Source organism: Lagopus muta, chromosome 16 (genome assembly GCF_023343835.1).
Source record: "Lagopus muta isolate bLagMut1 chromosome 16, bLagMut1 primary, whole genome shotgun sequence".
NCBI lineage: Eukaryota > Metazoa > Chordata > Aves > Galliformes > Phasianidae > Lagopus > Lagopus muta.
In genome coordinates this window covers 5,053,841-5,080,922 of record NC_064448.1, presented here as the reverse complement: position 1 = coordinate 5,080,922, position 27,082 = coordinate 5,053,841, and the positions used below count along the sequence as shown (strand labels likewise).

The window sequence follows — 27,082 nt, the reverse complement described above, 5'->3', positions numbered from 1 at the left end:
TAGGATGCATGGTGCACAGAATATCGGAGCCCTCACCTTTTTTATAAAGAAGTTCAAAGAACAAATTATTATTAGCTGACATTATGAACTGAATCTGGTATTACAGCATCACAGAATGGCCTGGGTTGAAAAGGACCATACTGATCATCTTGTTTCAACCTCCCTGCCTTGGGCAGGGTCACCCACCATTAGACCAGGCTGCTCAGAGCCACATCCAACCTGGCCTTGATTGCATCCAGGGATGTATAGGTTTACAAGATTTGCTGTCCTTCTTGAACTGAGTGCACTATCACTTAACCATAGAATGGTTGGGTTGAAAAGGATCCTCAAGACCACCATGTTCCAATCTCTGCTTTGGGCTGATTGCCACACACCAGGTCAGGTCCCCAACCCAGCACTGCTGTCATGAGCAACTCCTAGCACTCTGGATGTGAGTAAGCCTCTCAAGCTCATACAGCTCTGGGTGCGAGCTGTGCATCCACCAAAGCTGGGACTGCTAGAGCTGCTGAGAAGCAAATTCCCTGCAGCCCAAAGGGTTCATGTGCACTGACTGCAGCGTGGGCTGCAGAGGGATGCCTGGGTTCTGAGTCACACAGCCATGCGAGTCCCATGCAAAGGCTGTGTTTTTGGGCTGTATCTGCTGTTCCTTGTGCAGTTTGGTAAGCTGTTTGTAAGCCCTTCTGCTTGTGGAAGCAAACAGGGAGATATGGCACAGAGCTGCTGTGCTGCTCCCAGCTGGCAGCCAGCAGTGGAGATGGGAGCTGTGCATTTCTAAGTGCCAAACAGAGGGGATGCTGAGCTGAATGGGCTATGAGAAAGCTGAGAGAAACAAGGCGGCTGAAGCACCAGTGAACAAGGTGATCTATTTGTGTGAGTTCAGCACCTGATGCTCATTAAGTGACTTCTTCCAGCCGATCAGGGAAATGGCAGGCATGGAGGGGAGACCTGCTGCATGGGAAAGAGCTGCAGAGGAGGATGCAAATCCTCCCTTGCTTTGTCTGAGCCTCACTGAGAGATGATGTCCTTCATACGCATGACTTCTGAAGGGTTTTGGCTAAAGAAACCTCTGCCAATATGAAAACTGCAACCACTGTATTTTGGTGGGCAAACGTTCCCAGTTGTTCCCAGAGGGACTGAGCTGCCCTGAGGAATTCCTTCAGCCCGTCCCATATGGTACAGACACATCCAGCACGGGTATCCCAAAGCTGGAACTTTATTTATAAAATGACTCATACAGGGACAAGCAACCCCAATCCACCTCAGCAGGACAGGGCAAGGTTACACAGGCACACGGAGACCTCTGAAGACGAGCGGAGCAAATTTGCTGGTTTGTATACGCAAAGCCTCTGCATGTGCTGCTTTAGGGGGCAAGCTCATGGCCTTACACTGCTGAGTATATGCCAGTGAATGGCACCATGCTATGTACAAACTTTAATGAGAACTTTTCCCCTAAAATAGATGGAGGACATGAAAATGGCTTGGCAAAATGATGTGACTTCAGAACGTGTTCCCAGTGTACTGTGGAACAACTCATGCGTGGACACGCAGTGAATAATTCAAAGGGCCGGCTCCATTTCTCTGCTCATCTCCTTCCAGATGAACTAAGACCCACAGGGCAGGATGTATTTCCTCATTCTGTGGCTGTGCTTAGATCATTCCTGCCAGCCACGGTGGGAGGAAGAGCCCAACGGTCCCCAGCAAACACACAATGATGAACATCCAGAGGAAGATCCGGTCAATGACCATCGCTACGTACTTCCAGTCTTCCTTCACCTGGCGACACAGAGAAGAAAGGCCAGTTATTAATGCTTAATTGAGATTAAAATGTATGAAGACTATTTGTGCTTTATTCTAAATACAGTATTTTAAGTCCTTAAGTAGGGAAAAAGGAAAGGGTCTTGCTTACGAACAGTAGTGGAATATGATGGCAATTTTCACTCTGATCACTTGCATGGGAGACATCCCCAGTAACAAACCCTGTTCACAGCTCCCCAGGGATGATATGCCTGTGGATAATTAAGTGTGTATGCACACTCACAATCCCAGTTTCCACAAGCAACAGCTGTAACAGGGTGTGTAAATGAGACTGAGATTCAAGTTGAAGTGGGAAAGAAATTGCTTGTTTCTTTGTGCTGGTAAACAGATTCGTTTACAGATTAATGAAGCCGAATGCATTCTGTGAAGTGAATTACAGCTTTGGCTGAGTGAGCAGTGAAAACAAACCAGCAAATAAAACAAGTGGTTTGCCTCATCCTGCTTTTTCTCCACTTTTGTCTTGCTGTGGGATGATTTTCCAGCAATTCCTCTCTGGGGAAGCCTAGTTCTTATTAGCACCATCAGGCAAGACCTGTTGTAAATGGCTATTTCATCAAGTAAGAAACCACATAAATATGAAAACCTCTTTTATTACGCTGCTGTTATTAATTCCTTTCCCAGGAAGAGGACTGATCAGATGGTGAAGCTTTATTTGATATGGCTGCACCAACTATAATTCTCCACAATATACCCACTTGATGATTAATAGCCCTGATGTCGCCTTGCGCTTCGGGCTGAAATCTGGCAGGCTGCCCTGATCCTTAGGGAAAACATCTCAGCAGGAGCTTTGTCCTGCCTCTTCTGTGCTCGTGACTGCAGCAAATCAGGAGTGTGGTGCACGGAGTAGGAGGCAGCAAAGCTGAAGTTGTGCTTTGCTGGGGCTGCTTTCCCTCACCCACCAGTGGGTGCAAACGGAGGATTTCATTATTCAACAGCCAGGTTAAAAAAATAAGATTAAATATTGGCTTGTGCTGAAGCCGCTTACTTTCTTGGAGGAAATGACTGATCTACCATTGGTGAGTAAATAATAACCCCTGAAATCAAACGCTATCCTCTCGTATGAAGGATGAAGTCACTGTGGATAGCCCCCTTTTGCCTTACAGGTTTTCTGATCTATTCATCATTTGCTGAGAGTTGGAGTGAGTCTCTGAAGCTTAGAATTCCTGCTGAGAAGGCCGCTTGCAAGCTCAGGATGACTGCATTTAGAGGTTTAGCATCTCATGAAGAGGCAATGTGTAAAGAAAAACTGAAATTCTCCATCTGATGTCAATCTGGAAAGGGTGATTGAGATAAATGCTTCCCCATTATGGCAATATAAGGGGTTTTTGAGTCTTTATGCTCAGGAGAAGTGAGTGGTAGACCACCAGAATGCAAGAAATGAATGATGAGTTTCTCTTGGAGAAAAGAAAGGGGGAATGGGAGAAGAGGAGCAGCTTGAGAAGTTCAGCTGAAATTTCCTTCCAGATGAAATGGATTACTCATAAACAGTCAGCCTAACTTGAAAACGATGGTTTGGAACACACTGGATGTTTGCAAAATCAATATCCAGCTTCAAAGCAAGAGCACAGAATGGTGAAATTAAAAAATATTGAGACAGAAGACCAAAAAAAAAGGGGGGGAGGAGGAGGAAAAGCAAATGGTTTGGGGTTTTGTTTTGTTTCCTGACTGCTCTGTAGCATTTCCCCATGATTGAAACTCTCCAGCATCTCACGTAGAGCATGATCCACAGAGGCCTGTCTGACAGCATCCATGCAGCTGTCAGCATCTGCTGCCCCAACTCCTGAGCTGCGTCCTGATTAGTTTTTAAGAGGCTCACTCAAAACTCTTTTTGGGAAAGGATCAGGGGCTGCAACCAGCTGATTGTCCAACCCCCAAATTCCTACACGGTCAGGGGCTCTCTGGCTCTTCCCTGGTCCATCCCAGCAGCAGAACAAGGCATCAGTCCCAGAGCTGGAGCTGGAGGTGCCTTGGGGACCTCCAAGTGCCATCTGATGCTCAGGAGCCAGAGCCTGTCACGCAGATTAGAGGAGTCCCGAGTGGTTTTATTGTACTTTGTTAAAAATAAACCAGTGAGATTATCCCGTGTTCCCTCCCCCTCAGCTATTTTCTCTCTCCCATTTTATTTTTTAAGCTGTCTTCATGGGCTTCTTATTAGAGTAGCCCTGAGATGCACACAGTCACGAGGACAATGAGGCTTTGCAGACAGTGCTGTCGGTTATTTTGACTGGTGTGTGACATGCAGCTCGTTTTACTTCTCACCCTGTAATTAATTTCTAATGGCATTCCTATCACACACTGGGACAATTCAGTCTTGCATTTTCCCCAGTGTCTTGTTGTGCTGGTTTGGTCACAGATAAGTTTCTGTAGCAAACAACTGCCCTCTTGCATTTCCCATTTTCTCCTTGCTGAAGCACTTAATTAAATGAACTATTTACTTTTAATTTAGAAACACTGCCCCTGTGGCAATGGTGCTTTAGAAAAAAAAAAGGAAGTTTAAAAGAAGCTTTGTTCCCATCCTGCAAAGGTCCATGGCTCAGAAAATATGACCCGAAAGGCAATAAGCTGTGTCCCAAGGGCTGCTCTGCACAGAGCTGCCTGCTGATGGGTTTGGGGGAGGTTTCCACCCCTGGTAGAAATGCCACAATTTGATTTTGAGATGAAAGCAAATTTCTGAGCACCGATATCTATTTTTCTGTAATAAATTCTCATTTTATTAGATCAGCTCCGTTCCTTACAGTTATTTTCAATACCAGGGAGCCTGGTGCACTCACGGGCTCCCCTCACTGCTGGATGTGCACGTGGTGTCTTTGCTCACCATGAAGGGCTTTTTAGAGCCCAAAGAATTCTTCCTTTTCTTCTGCTTTTGATCTTTAGTGTTCCAAATATATCCCTCCTTGGGATGATTGTTTCATTTCAAGAGGGAAACAGGGAGAGGGAAGAGAGTGGGAAAAGAAAGTTCATTGTGAATCATAGAATGGCCTGGGTTGAAAATAACCACAATGATCATTGAGTTTCAATCCCCCTGCTATGTGCAGGGTCACCAAGCACCAGACAAGGCTGCCCAGAGCCACATCCAGGGATGGGGCATCCACAACCTCCTTGGGCAACCTGTTCCAGTGCTCTTTCTTGAAGAAAGATGTGATGGATTGTGATGGATTAAGAGGAAACAACAGGCATTCATCGACTCAGTTCTTGTTGACATCAACAAGCTTAGCAGGGAGAGAATCAGTTGAAGTAAGTATTATCGATGCAATATTTTTTTCATTTGCACCATGGGGAAACATGTGAGTTAAAAATCAATTGATTTCCATGGGCTTATTCATGATTATTACTAGCTGGAGAGAGCAGAGTTTAATTCCCACAGTCTTAATGTGATGGTGAAATGTTTTAGCCCAGGAAAGAGAGCTGAGCTGTCAGCTAATGAAGGTGAGGGTTCACAGCCTTCTTTGTCACAGATTTGTTCTGCGACCTTGTACAGGTCAACTCATCTCTGTGCTTTGGCTGTCACTCCTCAAAATGAGGAATAAACAGCTGCTTCCTCAAAGGGATGCTGTGAAGTAAAATACATTAAGGAACAGAGGCCTCTAAAACTGTGGTACCAAAGAGCACATAAATGGACAGTAGCACTTAATCCTTTGTTGCTGCTGCTAAGTGCTCTGTGCTATGAAAAATGCAAATATAAAGATACTCTTCAAGCCCAGGAAGTCTTGCCTAAAAGCACTACGACTTCCTTTGACTGTAAATCTGGTGACAATCGAACTGTAAGAACTGTCAGAAAGGTATCTTTGCTGACTGATACCTCTAAGAAAAACTAGATCCCGTTTTCTTAGCAAGAAGCTTGTGTCTGTGACCATAATTAGCTGGCGTACTGTAACCATAGTATTGTAAGGGAAGAGCTACGAGATATAAAAGCATGTGGCATTTGTATGTGCATCACCATCTCCATTAAAAAAAAAAAAAAACCTTTCAGCCTCTACTTTCTCTCTCTATCTGTAGCCATCTTTACCCCTTCGGAGTAAGCACGAAGTCTGTCTGTCCACCCACCTTCCCGCAGACTGAGCCAAGAGGAGCTCCACTGGAAGCCCACTAATGAGGAATGGCGTCACACATGGCTAAACATACCCTGCAGCATCCCCACGCTACGGCACACTTCCCACAGCCACAGCCTATTTCAGGAATTTGCCTTCCCAAGCTCAGTAACCACAGTCAGTGCTGAAGAGAAATCACAGCGCAAATTCCCTGTCAGAGGCTTCGCTAAAAAGAATTCTGCTGTGTTCCCACAAAGATGACTGCTTTTCTATTTTCTTTCACAATCATAGCCCAGGAAGGGTCAAGATGCTTCCTGGAAGGATTCTGTTTCTGTGCTATCTCATTATAAAACAGTTTTTGGCTTTTATCTGCAGAAAACTGAAGGCACAATTCAGAGCCATGATGTGATCCTTGTGCAAAGAGCAGTGCTGTGAACTGCTGAACTACCAAAGCAGGGATGTTAGGGCAATGCTGGGGCAACCAACGTCAAAGTGCACTTGCTGATACTGTTCTCAGGAATGGGACAATAACAAACCATGCTGGCTCCTTCTCTGGCTGTTTCCTATAGCAGGCAAAGGCAGAATCACTACTGCAACATGCTCTCTAACCTCAATTAAAATCATATCCTTAGCTGCAATTAAAAGTGCTTTGAAATGGTTCAGTCTTGAAATAACAAAGAATTTCTCTTTTTTTCTAGCTATATTTTGATCCCCTAAGAAGCAAAATAATTAAATACCCTTATGCCCACCCCAAAATTTGAAGACTTCAGGGGAAGATGACTGTTCTCTTCTACAACTGGTCCTACTTGACCAACAACTCCACTTTTCTGCTGTAGAACCCTATTGTTTGAGAGCAGCCCTGAACATGCCCTGGTTGTGCCAGACCCTTGGCCTGGCAAGACCCCAGAGATAAGCTCTCTAGCTATATCCAGGGCCATGGCATTGTGGGCTTAGTGGGGACATGTTGATGGTTGGATCAAAGGATCCTAGTGAGCTTTTCCAACCTTAATGATTCTATAATTCTGTGATTCTATCTATAATGCCAGTGTGTCCAGGACCCACGATGGCGAATACACTCTGATACCCCTCAAGTTTGGTGAGGTTTCCTTCAGATTATTTTCAGCTTACCCAAGGAGGCCAAATTCACATACTTACCGAGAAATCTGCATCTTCTGCTCGCAGGTGGTCTGCAATGTAGTGGACCCCTTCCACTGCCAGCTTCAAGGCTGGGGACATCAGCACGAGGTGTTCTCCTTTGTTGCTGTGACTCTTGCTTCCTTGAGTCGGCGTGCCAGCTGCCTCTCCCTTTTTGCACTTACACTTGCACTGGTGGGGCTCGTGCTGGGGTTGCTCTTCATTGAGGTGGCAGCGCTGCGATGCTGGAGAGGCACTGGAGTGGCCATTGGTCTGGGAAGAGTCCTCCTGCAGGTAACAGTACTGGATGCTGCGGGACCTACAGCGGATGTTCCCTTCCTCTGTCTTATTGGGGCTGTACATCTGCTGAACGCTCAGCGATCTGCCTTTTGAGATGGATGTTGTCTGGGTGTCACTCAGGGGGTGGCAGGAGGACTGCGGAGAGGAGCACGTCACCTGTGGGGGCTCAGGGTGCAGCATCGAGTACTGTCCAGAAGGGGATTTGCACATAGGCTGGGCCTTGGCCGGCTCCTCAAGGTGGGCGCAGAAGGAAGATGTGGGTGAAGGTTCATTACTCTGGGGGCTGGGGGAGGATGAGGTAGTGAAGTTGGGCTCCATGTCGGCCTCGGACCAAAACCTTGGTGAGTTGGTCATTTTGTGCATAGATTCGATAAGTTTCTTGCAATTGTCCTTCACTGTGGAGGGACGCTTCATGAAGAGGAGACGTGGGACTATGTCAAGGAAGACTCTCCTCACCCAGTCAGGCATTGTGTGGGTACGTGGGGAACGGTGGTGCACGTTGAGCACAAAGACAGTGATGATGATAGATAAGGTGACAAATATCATGGTGAAGAGCAGATACTCTCCTATCAGGGGAATGACCAAGGAGGTAGAAGGGATGATCTCTGTGATGAGCAGCAGGAACACCGTGAGGGACAGCAGCACAGAGATACACAAGGTTATCTTCTCTCCACACTCAGAGGGTAGGTAGAAGACCAGGACGGTCAGGCAGGAGATAAGCAGGCAGGGAATGATCAAATTGATTGTGTAGAACAGTGGCAGCCTCCGGATAATGAAGGAGTAAGTTATATCAGGGTAGATCTCTGTGCAGCATTCATATTTCTTGCTGTTGTAATTGCCCACAGCATTAATGATGACCCACTCTCCACTTTCCCAGTAGTCCAGTTGGTCCACGTGGCTGTGCATGCTCACCAAGTCTATCTTAGCTTTGTCATACGTCCAAGAGCCAAATTTCATTTTACAGTTCTGCTGATCAAAGGGGAAGAAGGTAACATCGATGCTGCAGGAGCTTTTATAGATGGCAGGCGGCATCCATTTAATTCTCCCATCATAGAAGAGGTGGGCTTTGGTCAGGTGGGTGACTGCAAAGTCACCGTCAGCGCTAGGGAGAAAAAGAAGATAAAAGAGACTGAAGTTCTTTGAAACTTACATAATTACTAAAGAAATAGGATATTTACTGTTTGGCTTCCAAGGATGCACTCAGGGCACCTCAGAGATGCAAGGTGTACAACATCCACCCTACCCAGATTCTGAACTCTATTGGCTTATGCAAGCACTGGATTTGAATGCAAATGTCAAACCTTGACACTATGAGCCATGCCCTGGAGCTAAATGCACTCAAAATCCCCTGGAAGAGGAAAATGCCCTGGAAAGGGTTGATTTTGCTCTGCTTTAGAGAGGTAGGAAGAACCAGCCAGTGTGGCTGTGAGCTCTACAGAGCTGTGACAGCCACCGTAAGTGAACACTGTTGGGTAATCAGTCAGTTTCTTACACAAAAAAGTTAGAACATCCTATGAATAGAAGCAATAACAGTTAGAGTCTTAATTTCCCAGTATGGGAATTATTTACATTGTCTTTTTCAGGGACTCTCAGTTGGGGGCTGTGTGCTGAGATCAGATACTTAAATAAGAACCCAGGATTTTCAATCAGAAAGCCTTATCAAGCTAGTGTCTTCGGAAAGTCACAACCTGGACACCCAATAATTATTCTGTGGTGGTGAACTGGGCTTTTTAGCTAAATTCTTGCTTCAATAATGAAAAGTCTTTACACTCTGTGGCAAGTTCTGGAAAAGCCAAAGTTTTATTCTAAGACGAGAAAGCTAAAAATACATACAAACCCAGACTGCTCTCCCCAAGGGATCAAGGCAAAAACACCCGCACCTTCCTCTCTAACACAAATGAATAAGAGCATTACCATCGTACCATGCATTTCCTTTCTTGACTTTTCTTTTCCATGTCTAATTTACACTCATGAACTTCTTTCTCTGGATGAAAACCATCTAGTTTTCTCCTGGGTTTGTCTGCCCCGTGAAGCCAGATTGAGATACAAAACATGCAGAGCAAGTGATGCTCCAGCATTTGCTCTTCTTGGTGGTTTTCTTTCTAAATCTCAATAAGAACTTGGAATCCAATTCTGCATTTAATGAGACCTTAGAGGCCCGATTAAATTGTCCATTAATGGAACAATATGTTTATAATTGGACTGGTATTGCAGCAAAGAGATAATGAACATCCACCAGTGTTTCCTTTCTCAGGTAGAATGATGTGCAATTGGCTGGGCAAACAACACAGCTGTGGTTTTGCTATTTAATGCTGCTGCTAAAGGGCATGAAGCTCTCGCACTAAGGGACAACAATTCTCTTAGGTATTATTTTCACAGACTCTGTTTCTTTCTCAAAACTGTCCTGTCTGGCAGTTTTGTCAAATTCCTATGCCTCCCTGCATGCCTCTCTTCTGTAAGCATACATGCAACTAGAGTGATGCTGCATGCCTTGCACATCAATTATTTCGGTAACTGATCTGCTTCTTTGATTGGAAGGCCATTTGAATTGCATGCCCAACAAACCCAGCCTCAGCCCCGGTCCTCTCCAGCTCACACACTTACAGATAGCTGCAGCTTTATCTTCCAAGGCAGATGTTGATGCAGTGCCATGGCAGGCATGAATCCAAAGGCAGAGTTGTTTCTTGCATCTGGGGGTTATCTAATGACTCTGAGGAGCCTTAAAACATCCTGGCATCTTCCTGGTCTTCCCTTACCAACCTAACAAGGCTATAAAGTAATTCTTGACTTTGGATGGGTTTCATAGCATGTGCTTGAACTTCTCACTGCGGTTTAGCATAGAGATATCTGAGCAATTTTTAAGCAGGCTAAATTAACCTCGATACTGTGGGCAGATGGAATCTAAGCCAGTTATGTTGTGCAAAGATAGTATTAGCTGTTGCCTTAGCCCATTGTGCATATATATATATATATATATGCACAATATATATATATTTATATATATATATAAATATATATATATATATATATAAATATATATATATATATATATATATATTTGCCTGTTTTCCCAGGCTTCCCACCCACACTGGACCCTCAAGCATATGCTCACAGACTTGGAAACCACGCTAGCTGGCATGCTGTCGATGTAGGGTGAAGCCAGAGAAAGTCTTTCATTCTGGCTAAGGCTTTCATTCTGTTCATTCTGTTCATCTTGACATCAAAAAAGATCACCAGGCTGTTGACAGTCTTCAAAAAAGCCTTTCTCCTGTCTTCTCCAAGGTGTCAAGCTGAGAAGACCATCCATAAATGAAGACTGCAGTTATGAGATTGGGGAAACCTTTTCTCATGGAAAGCTTTCCTACAGGAGAATCCATTCTTGGTCAAGTTGTGCCAACAATCACTCAATAACGTGAAGGATGCCTTAGGCAGGCAGGGGGGAAATCGGCAGGGAAAATCAGCAGTCATTGCCTCACAGTGGTAGCACAATTTCATCTCATTGAGTCTGGACCACTGTGTTGTGACAGTTGCATCGAAAAACCATTTGGAAGCAGGAGCGAGTGAAAGGTAAATATCACAACAAGTTGAGAATTAAGATAGACAGGCTCTCCTGATTGCTCCGACCTGACAGCTCTAAAAAATCTGCCAGTAATAAAGTGCCAGAGCTTTTATATTTTCATGTCAAACACAACTGTGCACACTAATAAAGACAGAAGACATTTTCTCATTCCTTTTCTGATGGAAATAGCGCTGCTGCGTTCTGCAGCCTCTGATTCTTCCGTTCTGGGATGCAGGCACTTCTTCTAAAATCTTATACATTCCTAAAGGTGAGAGGGTGGCATTGTTTCGCTGGCAGCCATCAACAGTGTTCCATTAAAAAGCTCTGCTGATGGGGAATATTTTGCCCGTTTCTGTTTTGCCTGCAGTTGGAGACGGATCATCTCACAAAATTGAATGTTTTCAGAATGCATGTAAATGAGGCGCACGCTTATTTTAATTTCTGATGATACCACTTAAATCCAAACAGAGCTTTAAAAGCTTGAAAATTAGCTCTACACATGTATGGACGTAGTTAGAGTGCCCTCATTTAAAGCATTTGTCACCCAGCAACAGGAACCAAGGCAAAATGGGGTTTGAGGACCCCGTTAAACAACCCACCCTGTGCCCTTTTGGCAGATATTAAAGAGATGCATCTGTATCGTTCAGATTAAAGCACTCCGCAAGGGCAAATCAAGTCATCTTTTGTTCAGTAATTACTTTGTATTACTGAAACGATCACCGGGAATTCAGAGGTTGAAAAGGACCTCTGGAGATGATCTAGTGCAAATTCCCTGCTCAAAGCAGTCAGCTACAAGAGAGCAGTCAGGACCTTCTCCTGCTGGGTTTGGAGTACCTACACGTTATTGGCAACTTGGGTACAAAACAGTTATGTAGATACAGAGTTTGGGCGTTGATTTCAGGTTCCATCCCAGCATTTGCTTGCTTCAGATGTTGAGAAATCATGGATAACAGAAACCTCCAGAACTCCTCAGTAAAAGCAGCATCTGTCTCAGACGTGGCTGAGCTGCACTGATGAAATAAGCACAACTTCCTCAGAAAGCTGTCGCAGCACTGAGAATTTGGGCATTTTACCTTCACTCTTGGCTTTGCCAAGAATCCTCACCAGCACCACAGAGGTAAACTCTGTCCTGATGTTATGAGAAGGCCTCAAATGCTAACTCAGCTACAGCCCAGGAGAGAGTTCCCTCTTAAAGGTTTCCATCAGTTCTTGTAATACTCAAAGGCATCTGAGGATGCCTCTAAAAATATACTGAATTCCCAGAAGAATCAGGAAAGTTTAAATGTGAAGCAGCAGTTGCAACTTAAAACTATAGTCTGGTGCAAAATGACAAGATCTGAGTATGCACACAAACCAAGAAAAATGTCAATAATGTTTCCAACATTTTTAAGGTTAAACTAAGGCATCTTTTGGCATTTCTCTTCCAAACAGTGTCCAAAAGGTTTGGAATGACTCAGAAAACCAGTACTATCCCATAAGCTTCACTGGTTGCAAACATCATCGTACAGTTCAAAAGAACAAGCCATTGTAGCATACTTCAAAGAACTCTCTGCTTCCTCAAGATTTTCAAAAGCTGCCTGCCAGATGAACTTCTAATCCAGTCCAGCAATCCTTTGTGTCCAAATTATCACTGGCTGAATTTCCTCAAGATATGTCCTCCTCCTAATTACTGAAATTGAATTATTTGAATTCCCCTCATGCATGAGGAATCTTTTACTCACTTTTTGTTACTACGGATGATAAGGCAGGGATTTCCTTTTGGAAGAGCCAACTCCAGAAAGCATTGAGAAAAGTTAATTATGAAGTCAGAATGTTTCCAATAGCCTTTCCCCAGGTTTTACACTCAGCAGGGATGAGAAATGCTGCAATGCTATCTCAAACATCTAGTTGAAAGCAAGCCAGCAAAGCTCACATTTCAAGTTCCCTGCCCAACCATTAGGCTGAAGGTTCTTGCATTCCTCTTTAGCAACTGGACCAACTGGCTGCAAATCTGCTGTTCCAAAGTCCCATGGAGTTTCAGTGATGCGCTGGATCCAAATCACACAACACAATGGTGGAGCAGTGAAAACACTAAAATGCAGACCTAAGTGTTCATTCCTTGGTTAAGCTGACAAAAAAAATACAATTTTTTTCCCCACTTCAAATACACAAAGGAAAACTAAAATGTGCATAAAGTCCATTCATGAATGGAAAAATAAGTCAATGCAGAGAATTAGATAATTCGCTTACAAATGATTTGGTGGCATCTGAACTGCCTTTAGAGACTCAGATACAGAACAGCTGGCCTTCTTGGCAGAGAAGAGAAGCTTTGACAGTTCCCTATTAACTCATATTCCTCTGCTATACATATGTTTTGTCGTGTCTAGCAGAAACTATTTACAGAGTCTTAGAATTTATCTCATCGAGCCTGAAAACCCAGCAGCATATTCATTTCCCTGTAGAATATTAATTTGCTTTTAGATTCCTTGTGAATGTTTATAACTACATAGGTTCTTGAGGCCCAGCCATCCAAGTTTACTCATTTAATTTGGGCCTCTAGAGTGGATAAATGGAAGTTTTGGACAATAATGAGCTTAGGCATGAGAATAACTCACAAAAAAGCATTATGCTTCCTTAAGAATGTAAACTTGAAATCAATTTAAGTGTTACCATTTCTATACGCTCCTCAGGATGGAAACAGGAAAAGCCCTGTGCGACCTGCTGTCCTGAAAGTCTCTTTTCCAAGGGATATCATCCCAAACAGAAACACCATAATTCCACCAGAGCACGTGCTGACCATTGAACAACTCACATTAAAAAGCTCAAACAGTGCAAAGGCCAACAAGGCCACTCACCCTGTTCCATTAAGGTTCCTGCACACAATTCCCTTGATGGTATAAACTCAGAGTTATAAGTATGTACTTTAAGTCCCCCCTAAACAATATGTATAAAATATGAGAGTGAATCCTTATTTATATCACCCATGAGCATTCACTATCATTTCTAAACTTTCCTGGAACATTCCTAGCTGGAATGAGAACGCGCTCAAGAAAAGAAACGTGGTGGAATTAAACAGCTGTTGAGCTGTTGAGGAGAGACACCTACTGATGCCCCCTCATGCTGTGTGTTTTGCCTTACCTTGTCCTGCAATCCTTAAAGAATCATGAAACTTCATTGTCAGAGTGGTGCAACTAAGACAACAAGTGCAGTTACAGATGGATTTAGTAGGAAATCAGATAGACAAGCGCCGCCAGGACAGACAGCAGTCTACACAAGACATGTCTGACACTATATGAAAGAGCACGGGCAAGTACAGAAATAAAGAGGGAGAATTAATGGAAAGCCAATGCTGACCGGCTAATGGTTGGTGCCTACAGGCATGTTTAATTCATGGCTAAAGTAACCAATTAAAAATGTATGATGGACTCATGACAACCATCAGGAGAACACATGATTATAAACTGTAAGCATGGGTAAAGAAGAGCTGTAAGGTTTGGTGGCTGGGTCAGACCTCACTGAGCCAAGCACTGAGGCAGGTAAAGCTCAAAGTGTTGCAGCCCCGAAGAGGACAGGAAGGACATTCTGGAATAGTTGCTGTTATCACACTGGGGTTGCTGAGGAGCATTAGCCATTGGTGTGACAGCAACACGCCATGCCACTGAGGATCAGGGACAAGCTAACAGGAAAGGTGACAATTTCAATTGCCTCCAAACCTCACAGTCCTCCAGAAATTTTCCCACCAGTCGTGTCTTTGAAAAACAAAACCAAATTATATCAAACTAGAACCAGGCAACTCTTCTTTAGAAATGAACCTGGCTTCTATTTGGTGTGTTTTCTCTGAGTGAAAGCCACATACAAAGATGGATTTGTTTGATGCTTGCAGAAATATTTTCTCTGGAGCCTGTGTGGGGAGGGAGCCTAGAATACCCTGCATCCAAAGAGACCACAGAGCTCTGGTACGATAAGCAAAGGAGAAAACAGCCTTGGCACTTGGGAACTCTTTCTTTGAGTATCAAAAGTCTCTGAAGGAAAGAAAGAAAAGCAACACCTACTCCCTGCAAGGTGTGCAAATGAGAGAAAGATTACAAGCCTTGGGGATCAGGAACAAATACCTATTTAGGAATAATTCTAGAATTGCATTGAGCAAACCTGTATTTGCAGCAAGTCTGACATTTTTTGGTTAATTTGCCTTATTTAAATCCATTCTTGGTAATGAGCTTCTCCAGTTGATGGTGATGAATGAGAAAGGAGAGCTCCATGCTGACTAGGGCTCACAGATCCAGCTCAGATTAATTCTCTCTCCAACATGTGGCGTCCCCCACATTACTCACTGCTAGAGAGCAATCATTAGGACAAAAAAAACCCAAACCTGTGATGAGCGTTAGTCATGTCGTTTGAGGCATGTCTAGGACAGATACTGTGAGAATCTAGGACAGACATTACAAAAATCTACACAGACCTCAAGAAAAGAGAGCAAAATAAGGAGGGACAATTGCAAAAAGCTCCTCGAAGCTGTAGGAAGGGAAAGTTGGCAAGGATGTGTTTGCCTTCCAGACTCTGCGCTCACACTCACTTGTTATAGAGGACAATGTCTGGCCTCCAGATGAGCTCTGAGGGGATTCGGATGGATGTGACATTTTCATACTCCTGGGGGTCCCAGCGCAGCTTGTAGTCATGCCATTCCTGCCAAAAAGTAGGTGGTTACAGAACTGGGAGAGTTCAGATTGCAAAACTGAAATGTAAGAGGGAAAAGCACATCTTTTGGTGCACCCACCTGCTTCACCCACACGTTTGTGGTCATCATTTGGTTCTTCTCATCCTGAAACGCAAGATCAGATGCTGGTTACAGGAGCACATGAAGTGGCCCAAGGAGTAAACTAAATTAAATGTAACTTCATTGCACTTGATTTCTGTAATTACAAACCAATTTCACAATAAAAAGAAGTTCAACCTTGGAAATAAAAAGCAGATGTTTCCTTCATTCAGAATGGGACAGGGCACAGCTGTCTGATACCGCACAACAGCTGAGCCTGCACCGAAGGAATCCTGCCAGCAGACTGGCTTGAATTTACTGGGATTTTCCTGAGTTCAGCCTCAGATGATGGGGACAGGTGGAAGGAAACGTTCCTCAGCTCAGCTTTGTCCTGAGCACTGAGGGAAGGGACTGTTGTACATAAATGCTCAGTCATACGTGTGCATGGCTTACAGTGCTCAGCTCTATAGCACATAGTATTTAGTATTTCCATGCAACATTATCAGTGAGCACAGTTTTGGAAACATGAAGCTCAGTGGTATTTCTCTTTCTATAAAATACATGAACTTTGAGCACCACGGAGTGACTGACTTGGACAAAACCACGCTACTCGGATGACATGTAACCTTTAGGTCTAGTGCATACCCATCATGTTGACTGGCAGGCTTTCTCCCACCTCCAATTAGAAATAGCACGAGACAGCAGAACTACAAATAAACCTTCAAATAGTGCTGAATTAATAGCATAGTGGTATTACTAGTGGAACTAATTATTATTCAACACTTGCCTTGCATGCAAGTTACCATCCCTGTGTAAATCACCAGGATGAATTATAGAGAGCCCAGAGCTTACTGGCGTGCTTGTTTCTTTTCTCTCTCTTTGGTCTGGCATCAAACCCTGCTTGGATGACAGGGCTCATTTGCAAACAAACTGCTCATCATTAACTTTGCACTTGTGCCAGTTCAGGATTAATTCTGAGCATTAAAAGCCAGAAGGCTTCACATGGCTGTCTCTCCCCACTCCTTGCGGCCACGGCATTAAGTGTAGCACTTGAGTAGAGAGACCTTCATCCAGGAGATGGGCACCAGCAGCATGTGGAGGAAGGAGGAACACAAAGAACATTCAAATCAGTGACAAAGGAAAGACAAAATCCAGCTGTTTCCTGGGGTGCAGGTGGGACAGCAGGATTACCACTGGTGAGGCAATGGACTGGACCACCACTCTGCCTCTTTATACTGGGGACTACAGCCTCACAGGTGCCACCATCTTCCCATGTAAATTCCTGCCTACTTTCACCCTCCAGGCTACACCTGAGGGCTCTGCTGCCCTCCTGGCCCAAGCGAAGGATATCTCTTACCCAACAGGTTCCTCACAGTGGCGATGTGATGCTGCCTGCCTGGCTCACTTCTTCCACACAGACCACAGCAGGGGATTCTGCAGCTAAGGCACAGCTGCTCTGCCTGGTCTCTTTTCTCAAGGTGAGCACAGCACCATGCAGAGACACGGGTTTGGACTCTAAGCATGCCTCTCAGTGGCTGTTCCCAGACATGTGCCTGATCCCCTACCCTTCTTCATGGCTCTGAAACACCCGGGTGAGCTGAGGACACGTGGCGATGTCAAGTTCCCCATTGATTTTTCTTTCCTTCCCAGCTTTTGTCAGCAGGAGCCAGGATTTGAATACGGCTCTGATTTCTCTTTCAGACTTCTTGTCGTTGGGAGCTGAACAACAGCCACGCAGGGGGCTGCACAAGGAATGCCACTGCTGGGGAGAGGCAGTCGAAGTACTGCAGCAGTGGCAGCAGTGACATCCACATCCCCTGACCCCAGCAGTGTGGGAAGGGATGAGACCCCTCCTCTTGCCTCCCCCAGCACAGGGAGGCAGCCAGTTGCACTTCTGACCACTAACATGACTTTAAAAAGATTAATTCTTCTTCAGGAACCTGGGAAGAGCTCTACAAGGCAGGTGTATCGATCCCACCCCTCCGTGGTTCTGCAGCTGCATAATGGAAATCTCTATCATGCTTCCACAGTCACTAATGTCTCATCTTTACTCTTATCAATTATTTAGATGAGAACTAAACAACTTCTTTATGAACAACTGCAAACAGCTCTGGATTGCGCAGGCTGACAGAAAGAGAGAAGAATGGAGGATCACTGTTGTGCTGCAGAACTGATGTCTTGTGCAACCCTCCTGCAACTGATGTCTTCCAGATCCTCCTCTCACCCCACCTTGGCTTCATTTCCCTCGCATCTAAGGTCTGAAGCTCTGCAATCAGGGCTTGTTGTGCTTTCCATCCATCTTTCACCCTTTCACTTGGCTGCCTGTTGCGTTTAGGCTGGTTCTCACAGCAGTGTAGCATCTTCCAGTGTTCTTCTTTCCCTTATAAAAATCTATTTTTCCTCATGAAGCCACAAAGCTGTGAGGCTGTATGAACCAATGGAAACATTCCCTGAATACTTAAGGATTCATTGAGAATGAAGGACGTAATGGCACACCATTGTGAAAGATGCTTTGACCACATCAATAGGAGGCCAGGTGGAGCCCAAGAGGCCTTGGGAGACCAGATTGGTTATTAGGAAAAATTTCTTCTCAGAATGTATGGTGATGCAGTGGCACAGCAGCCCAAGGGGTGCCAGGATCATCATCCCTGGAGGTGTTCCAGAGCTGTGGCACTGAGGGATGTGGTCAGTGCGCAGGGTGCTGTGGGTTGGAGTTGGACCTGGAGATCTTAGAAGATTTTTTTAACCTTGATGACTCCAGAATCATTTGGAAAGAGACTTTGATCACCTCAGCAGGGGTCCAAGAGGAGGAGATGGGCAGGCTCCAGCAGCACCATGTACAGCAAAGGCATGGAGGATGATTCCAGATTTCTGCTTATAGCCTCTGCTATTTCAGTTATTCCTGGATGAAATCTTGATAATAAGAAATCTCAACTTATTTAAGAGAAGTTCTAAAAGTTTTTTTCCCTCCAATTTTATAACCCTTATCTCAAAATATAAGACACAGAGAGTCATCTGCTATGATTGTCCTACACTAGCAGCGTCTCCAATTTGCATCATACTCCGCATTATCACCCCCTTTCTCTTTGCCACAAAAAACCAGCAAAAATTGATGGAGGGAGCTTCTGAAAGCATGGCCAGAGCTTGTTCAAGAGATGTGCCTTGATGTCAACACAGTGTCCTGGGAAGCACCGTCTGCAAATGGACTGAAAGAAGCACACAGGAGCAAGATGTGCACAAGCTAGAACATGTGCGTATGCTTTCCATCACCCTGTGGGGAATCACCTGTGTTTGTGACTGTAGGAAACACACACTGCAAGAGGATAAGCCTTTAAATACCAATTCAGTGTGCATCAGCCCAGAGTACAAATCACTCTGTTCCATACAGACAGTTTGAACATGTAAGTTCTACCTGAGCAAACATAATTTTCTCCTTAGTATCTGTCTGCACAGCTAACACGCTTCAAAACTTTCATTTGCAGGGAGCTCTATAAGCCAGCCATCTCCCAGAGATGTACAAACCACCACTCCGATCAGCTCACGCCAATTAGTGCTAACAATTACAGTTTAAATTATAATCAGCCGCTTGTTTTTCCCCTTAGCCAGGATCCTTTGGCACTCAAACCAGTTGCTCCACTGCTCTGCTGTAATCATTCCCATTGGCTTTTGGTAAGGAATTTGGGATTCTGGCTATAGTCAGTGAAGAATAATGGATATGGTTTGGGGACCAGCTACTCATACAAGTCACAGCAGAGCTGTGTGGTGACTCTTTCCTACTGAGAGCAAAGGCTTCCCACCCTGACCCTGAATCAGCCTGCAAACTGCCCCCCCCTGCTCAACAGGAGCATCCCCCCAGCCCGGTTAATCTGCATGGGCAGGGTGCACTTACAACATCGATGAGCTGGGCTATGGACAAGCCGAAGCGGACCAGGACCACATCTGAAATGTTGGCGACAGGACGGGACCACTTGTTATAACCGGAGAAGAGTTTCTTCAGGAGACGTTCCTCCGCATGGGCTCGCGTTTCCACGTGGCCGAAAGCTGTGGGCAGGGCAGGGTGAATTCGCTTTGCTGTGCACTGCAGCCCTGAGCCATAGGGGGGAGCAGAAGCCTTCCTGGGGGGACCTCGGCATGATCCCAAGCGTGGACACAGCAGGGCAATGCCACCGTGGTGACATTCCTCCCTACTACCCCAGGCACTGATTGCTGTTTATTTCTTGCTCAGTTCACCTGTATAGAAACCGTAAGGGTTTCTGAAGAACAAGATCAGTCTGCAGAAATTGGGGGCATCACTAAAAAGATTTAAAAACCACTGCACAGGCCATTTTCGCCCGATCTTTAGTTTTTGTGGCCACTTCGTGGCAAGCTTCTAGCATAGGAGACTGTGGGCAGGAATGGGGGGTGCTAGGCAAAAAGAAAAGCAGCGTTTTTAATAAAAAAAAACTGCAGGGGGATAGGGGTCATGGATTGGATTCACACAAGAAAACTGGCATCAAATGCATCAGTTAAAAAATAAAAACAGACAAATTCAGCTCTTCAAACTAAGCTTCATAGCAGCCCCTCAGAAACGACGGCAGAAGGAAGAGAACGGGGGAGAGCTCAGACTGGATAACACGTGTGAGGTTTCTCTCAACAACGACTTTAGAAGTTGGATGCTGCAAAGAACAGCCCCGACCCTGACGGAGCTGCCGACGGTTGGTTTAATGAAAAACGAAATCCTCAGTTCTCTGGAGATTGCCTTGGGGCTGCATCCCATCTCCCAGCAAGGGCAGTGGGAAGAGGCAGCGGGGGGCTCTCCCCGCGTCCCCCGTGGAATATGGCTCCTACTTAGCCGCAGCCTGCCCTGGATTATACAAAAGGAAGCATTAACAGAGCGCTGCCTGCGCTCTCCCCAACCACAGCCATCGCCCGGAGACACATTAACACACTTCACCCAGGGAGAAAAACCCAGCAAGAGGCTGAGCTCTCTGTGCGTTCACTCCCCATGTCTCCCCTTCCCTGCTCTGCTTTAACCCTTTCCCCAACTGTTCGGGCAAGGAGAAGGAAATAGAAGCGAAGCACTGAGCGATTTATTTAGGGGACCTGTAACAACGGGGCAGGGGGGTGTGGGAGTGCGGGAAATTCCTTGCAGAAAGGGACTGGTGCTCGCAGCATGGCTAAGGGAGAAAAGAAAGAGCAGGGGAGAAGAGCTTTCTCAAACTTACCGGGGAAGATGCTGGCACACAGCAGGAGGAGAAGGTTTCCCTTGGACACGAGAAATCCCATCGTGGAGCAGAGCTCGGGCTTTAGTACGCAGCGTCTCCCGTCGGGGCAACTTTTCCTCTCCGAGTCTCCGGATCCTCCGGCTTCATTCCCCTCAGCTCCTTTCTCTCCCTCTTTTCAGGAGGGTATTTGATGATTTATATTCTTCCCATTCTTTGCCTACTTCTCAGCTCTCCGCGCTACGAAGATGCTCTTCCCCGGGGTACGGATGGACACTTGCGCTCACTCACGAGAGATACAGGAGAACTGCAGAGAGCTCCGGTAAGGATGCACAGAACACCCAGCCTTCCTGCCTGCCCTGCTCGCTCCTCTCTCTGCTCCGGGGCGCTTTGGCTGCTCGATTTGTTCGCTCCTGCTGCCGCCCTTCCCCCAGCCCTTTGAGCAGCCTTCGCTGAGCTTTTTGCTGCTGGTGACCACCGACGCCGAGGAGCAACGCTTGGTGAAGCAGAGGGGGAGCACAGCGTGTTTGGGTATTTGCTGTAGTCAGACCTGCCCATCTCCAGCTGAGGAGGAGGGAATCAGTACTCTCCAGCAAACAGGCTGCAGGAGAGGAAAACTTTGAGAGATAAAAGGGGAGGTCCAGAAGCTGGCTGCATGCACCCATAAGCTGTGGGGCTGGGGTCATTTGGGATCTTTATATAGCACCTGTACCCCAAATAGTTTTTAATGAACAGTAGCTGTACATTTAATCTTGCCAGAGTGCTTTTCAAAATTGCTCCTGTAGACTCAGGTAATTAGCCTGATAGGTATTTCTGGTCCAGGCATGTAACTCTGCTGTCAGAGGTTATTGAGATCAATGAGCCTGTCCATGAAAACAGGGCTCAGCTGTGCTTGGTGCTGTACAAACGCATGGCAAAAACACAAATGTTAGGCTGCTCAGAGGCAACGTGCAAATCAAAGGTGAGGCAGAGGCAGGAGCTTACCTGAACTTATCTATATCTGTGAATGCACCTTAAATACACCACAAATAGCCCTGCTGAAGTCTTGACAACTGTCTGTGAAGGAAAACTGTCAGCAACAAATTAGTGCTCAGCCCTTCATTGCGCAGCCCTGATTACTTGCACCTGAGGCACGAAGCAGAGCCCTCTCCATTTCATTCTAAAACCAGCTTTGATATTAACACAATTACTTCCATATGGGTAGTAAACAGATTCCATTTTCAGGCAGGGGTAATTTTGTCAGCTGCAAAATTAATCAAAGTCTGTTCTAATAATACTAGCTACATATTTAATGTATAATAATTTCCCTACTCCTCAAGTATCTCAACTATCTTCCAATATAATAGATTGCTAGCAGAAAGTGGGAAGGATTAAAACAACGAGAGTCTTTCAGGACGACAAAACCCCACTGTTGTGTTTCTGGTTTTTTTTTCTGCTAGATGCATGGGCTCCTGTACAGTTTGCTTTCCTTCCTTTTGATGACCCAAGCACCTCTTTGCCACATCCAGGAGAGGGGCAGCAGATGGGCACCCACTCCTCACTGGGATAAGGACAGCATTGCCATATGCTGCACGCTGCCTGCAGCATGGCGTGTCAGCACAGCGGGATTGCCAGGTGGCTGCAGGAGCTCCCCAGGGCTACAGATGGGATGAACCAGAGGGGTCAGTGTGCAGATTCCCAAATGCCTACACAGAGAGAAGGAAAACCCATTGCCTTACATCCTCTATGAAATCTCTTAAATGCTCTGTGAAATCTGGAGGGAAAGGGGATGTCACCTGAGCTTCCACGCTCTGCTCCTCACGGGGTCAAGCACCATGCAGATTGCACCCAATAGTATTATATGGTGAAATCAATGATAGAACAGTAGAACCATCCAAGTGGAAGAGACGTCCAAGATCATCAAACTCAACCAGCAACAGGACCTACCCAGCCCCGTCACTAAACAATATCCCATATCCTCATCTTCAGCCCCAAACGAAGCACCAGAAATGACCAATCCTAACAATACCCAAAGAGGTGTGGTGAGAAGTAAGACTCACAAAGGCCATTTTTCAAGCTGCTGCTAAGGTCACGCGTTGGACAACCAAGCCCAAGGGATCCAAGATCAGTTATTCCCTTTGAAAATCTTGGCCATAAATAACACAGGTATCCTTGACTACAGACCCTCCTGCACAGAGCTGATTCAAATCCCATGGACATACCCCATCCATCTTCTCCCTGCCTTATTTTCTGTGCTAGTGAACGAGGGAACTGGCCAGCAAATACTGCCTTTGGATTAACTCTATAAATAATTTTGATTAAAAAACGATTTCCTTCATTTGGAAATTAATAATAAATCATCATTTCTGATTAATGAAAGGTTTATCCCTCATCTCTCCGGCTCTTCTTTTATACGCTGTGGGCAGTGAGCATATTTTACAGGGGTTTCTGTGCCTTGAAGTGACCTTGTTAAATCTCACTGCCAGTTTCTTTCTGCATCATTGGGCCATGACAAAATTTCCATCAGCTCTGTATGTAGTTGGAGGACGATGTTTTCCACTGGTACATGTGCAAGGGATTCAGGCTGACTGGGACAAAAGGTATCATTTAAGGGTTTTAATGATTTTTTTTTATTGCTGGAGAAAGCTGCAACTCCAGTCTGATTCCCAGGCACCCAAGGCTTTGAGCCTCCTCATTATTATCATCTCCCTTTGTTTGAAAAAGAGATGGGTAATTTGGGCAGTCCAGACGTTCATAAAAACTGCATGCAAACATCCCAGCCACTGAAGAGTGCAGATTTCACTAACCATAATTAAGGCAGTGCTTCCCCAAAGGTTCCCAATGTAATCTCAGACTTGTCCTTGGAATAAGGACAAGGCAGGAATGCACACTCCAGCTCAAGTGTTTGGGGTCATTCAGTAGAATTCCACGAATTTGCAAAGGGCTGCTAACTCCTGAATCCACTGCCTTGCAATCTACGCTCCTGCAAATATCTCCCTCCTTTTAGCCTTTCCTGAAGTCTGTTTTTGTCCCATTAAGTGGAGGCTGAGATTCCCTGTGAGTTGGATACCTGATGATAAACTGCGCACAAGACCCCTCTCCCATCATCACAGTTTTAATCTGGAAAAAAATTCAACTGGCCAAAGAACAGAGGCATGAACAAGGAATCCCAGGGCCAGATGCTTGCTTTGAATTTGCCCTCTCCATCATTTTGCCTTAGATGTCACTGTCTGTCCCCAGGGCAAAACCTCAGCCTCTGTCTCTTTTGGAAAATGTCATCTGCATGTTTGAATGTTAAGAAGTGGGATATATTATCGTGCCTTCTTCCCTCTTTGGGCTTCACACAGGGGGCACAGCCAGTTAATTGCATGCTTGAGAAAAACGCCTTAGCATTCGAAGCTGTTACACTTTTTTTTTCTCATCTCCATTCCTGCAATAAAGATTTCTCTCTCCCTTCCCTACCTGGTTTGTCATCAAACGGAGACTTCAGGTGGAGCAAAAGGAGTGAAAGAAAACCAACACTAAAAGGGTGAGAGATCTTTTTTACAGCAAAATGCACACTGAAATGAGCAGAGCAGAGAGACGTGCAAGGCTGCTTCTCAGAAGAACAGGCTCAGTCTGCCTCTGGGGAAATCTGCCAGGTACTGCTGGTCTCACAAGAGTGACTCTGATTTATTCAGATTTATTTCAGATTCCCTATGAAGTGCCAGAAGACTTTGAAAGACATTTTGGACTAAATCAAATATGTTTACTGCGTAGGAGACTTTTGGCCATGGGGGAAGCTGAGGCACCTGCATAGGAGTAACAGCAGAGGAAAAGCAAGTGTAGTATAGTAATGATCACAGCAGTAAATAAGGTTATGAAACCCAGTCTTCCCCCAGGTTTCTTCCTTTCTTGGAAGCTGGTTGTGGAGTGGATTGGTTTCCATCCATGTGGTACTACCACAGCCTCCCATTTTCAGCAGCATCCTTATGGCAGTGCTCAGACTCTAGGGACAAAGGAAGCATCAGTGCTGTATGCCAGCACTCTCAGCAAGAAAGCACCTTTCACTGCTGATGAGAGATGCATCCGACATGAGATGCTCCAAAGCTGCACGACCCACGTGATTCCTTTCTAGCCTCATTTCCATCACAGAGTGCATGCAGTCAGCAAACTAAACTGGTCACTCCTTGCCTCAGAGCCCTGCCCTGGGGGCCACAGCAGGCTCTGGTCCTCCCACTTTGGCACAGAGATCCTGACCGAGGGCAGCACCCAGGCTGCCAGCTGTGCAGGATGCTTGGACACAGAGAAGATAATACACAAACTTCACAGTAGGGCATGGTTTTAATGCAAGCTGTTGTCTTGAAATCTTGATGCATTCCTGAGGTGGGAGTTACAGCAGCTCAGCGCTTTGTATGATTAGCTCCATAAGGAAGCTCTGGGCAGCCTCCAGTTGGATTTACCTCTAGACCTCAGGAAGCAAGCAGTTGGATTTACCCTTTACAGGCAATGCCATGGAGAGCAGGGGGAATTCTGCCATCACCTTTATATCCTGGCTGCTCCCCACTTCTCTTTCCTCCACAGTTGCATACCATGCTGATATCTTTGATCAATGAGTAACACTGATGACAAAATGTGCTAATCTAGACGTAGAAACCTTTTCTGCCTTATTTTTCTCCCCCAGCCATCCAGATATACCTTGGGAATTTTTGAGCAAAGCTCAAAAATTACTAAAGCAATAAAGGGATTTGTGATTCTGTCTCTGCTAAAACAAATCGACAAGTAAAGTGAGCCAGCCACTGATAATGAAAAGGCAGCAAAGCATCAGATCATGGCCTCATTATAGTTTGCAGTGCAACAGCTATTACAGAACTCCTGTTACAAACCAGATGAACATCAACATCTTATTTGTAAATGCGACATTTCAATGTAAAGAGCCTATAAAGAGCAAGAAGGCTCTTTAGCTTCTCTTGAGATCTAAGAAGATGGATTTTTAAATTAGAGAACAGAAGCATGTTTCTCCAGACAACTTTGTTATCCAAGGATAGCTTTGGTTTCACTGCTCAGCTTTGTAGATCTAAATTAAGCTCTTGTCCTTCCTCACCAAAGGGCAAAAGCTGCCCAACTTATTCACTAAAGAAATCTGGAGTTGACTGATTGGCAAATTATTTCCCTTTTCTCCCCATAATCATTGCTAGATACAGATCAGATTCATGCCCACATCAGCGTGGATGTGATCTGGGTTCTCTGCAAAAATCATCACTAAAAAACGCTAAAAACTTGGTCATAAATATTGTGCTTGGCACCAGGCTTTGGCCATAAATATTTCCTTGGTTAACCAATAGGAAATGACAGCTCTTAAATCTCAATTATAGTTGAGTAGCAACTGCCTCACATTCGTTGGCACTGGGGTCCTGCCTTGCTTGCTTGGGAAATAAGGGCAGCTTTCCTGCATCTTCTCTGCCTCTCACAAGCAACCCTGAAACACTGATTTCTGATGAATCTTGGAGTTCAACAGCAGTTTGTCCTTCTTGTGCTTGGGAGGGATAGGATGAAATATTTATGTGAATATATTTCAGCATCTTTTTATAGCTGCCAGATGAGCTGCAGCCACGCACTTCATACAGACGCCAGGTATGGGAGCTGCGGTCCAAGAGCTCATTGCTCAGAAAAAGAGGCCACAATAGGCATCTTCCTTCCACGGAACATCCCTTCTTGAGCAACAGATAAGGAAGTCTTTCAATAACCACAGAGGGCACCTGGTTCATTTGTGTCCATCTCCCACATTACTGGTTCCTTCAGGCCCACATCTTCTTCCTGTCAGTTAAAACACAGGCTCGTATTACTCTCCTGCTGATTGGCCTACATGAAAAGAAACATCAGTCATCTGTTACTCCCCCCTTTTTTTTGGATCACAAGGGTTTTGCTGATTAAGGATGAAGCTTTTTTTGTTTGTTTGTTTGTTTGTTTGTTTTTAAGGCACCCAGCACCCACTGATTTCCAAAGCTATGCTCCCTTTCTTTCAATTACAGCCTCTTTTCCCCTGTTCAAAGCTTAAAGCCCACATATGAATAACACGCAGGTCTTTACTTGGGCCCAGATTCATGTAGGTCTTATCCTGCCACTCACTGCCATTTACCAAATGTTGGTGAATTTATACCTGTGCTGCTTCTGATTTTGCCAACAGAGCTGTTGGGCTGGAAAGGCTAAAGTAAGTCCCCTCCCATCATATTGACTGTAGAGCTTGGAAATAGGCTAAAGATACTCTGATGCATTTCATTCCCAATTCAATTCTTCTTCATTTGGCGTGGACTAACATCCCATATGGCCTATTGTTGGACCCTGAACCAGCTGA

General features: G+C 45.3%; 1 protein-coding gene across 1 annotated transcript; it reads right to left on the bottom strand.

Annotated features, from left to right (window-relative positions):
- Positions 1-777: 777 nt before the first annotated feature.
- Positions 778-21,389, bottom strand: CHRNA4 (cholinergic receptor nicotinic alpha 4 subunit). The gene is made up of 6 exons (XM_048963196.1): positions 20,773-21,389; positions 19,458-19,609; positions 15,590-15,634; positions 15,389-15,498; positions 6,999-8,379; positions 778-1,773 (listed from the first exon to the last, which is right to left on the bottom strand). Exons 1-6 carry the CDS (start codon positions 20,831-20,833, stop codon positions 1,648-1,650), a joined length of 1,875 nt encoding a protein of 624 aa, XP_048819153.1. The 5' UTR covers positions 20,834-21,389; the 3' UTR covers positions 778-1,647.
- Positions 21,390-27,082: the final 5,693 nt, after the last annotated feature.

Coding starts and splice junctions, on each gene's coding strand:
- CHRNA4 (XM_048963196.1), bottom strand. CDS start 20,833: ATGGGATTTCTCGTGTCCAAGGGAAACCTTCTCCTCCTGCTGTGTGCC. Junction 15,635..19,457: donor TAGCCCAGCTCATCGATGTT/GTAAGTGCACCC, acceptor CTTGCGTTTCAG/GATGAGAAGAACCAAATGAT. Junction 15,499..15,589: donor CAAACGTGTGGGTGAAGCAG/GTGGGTGCACCA, acceptor ACTTTTTGGCAG/GAATGGCATGACTACAAGCT.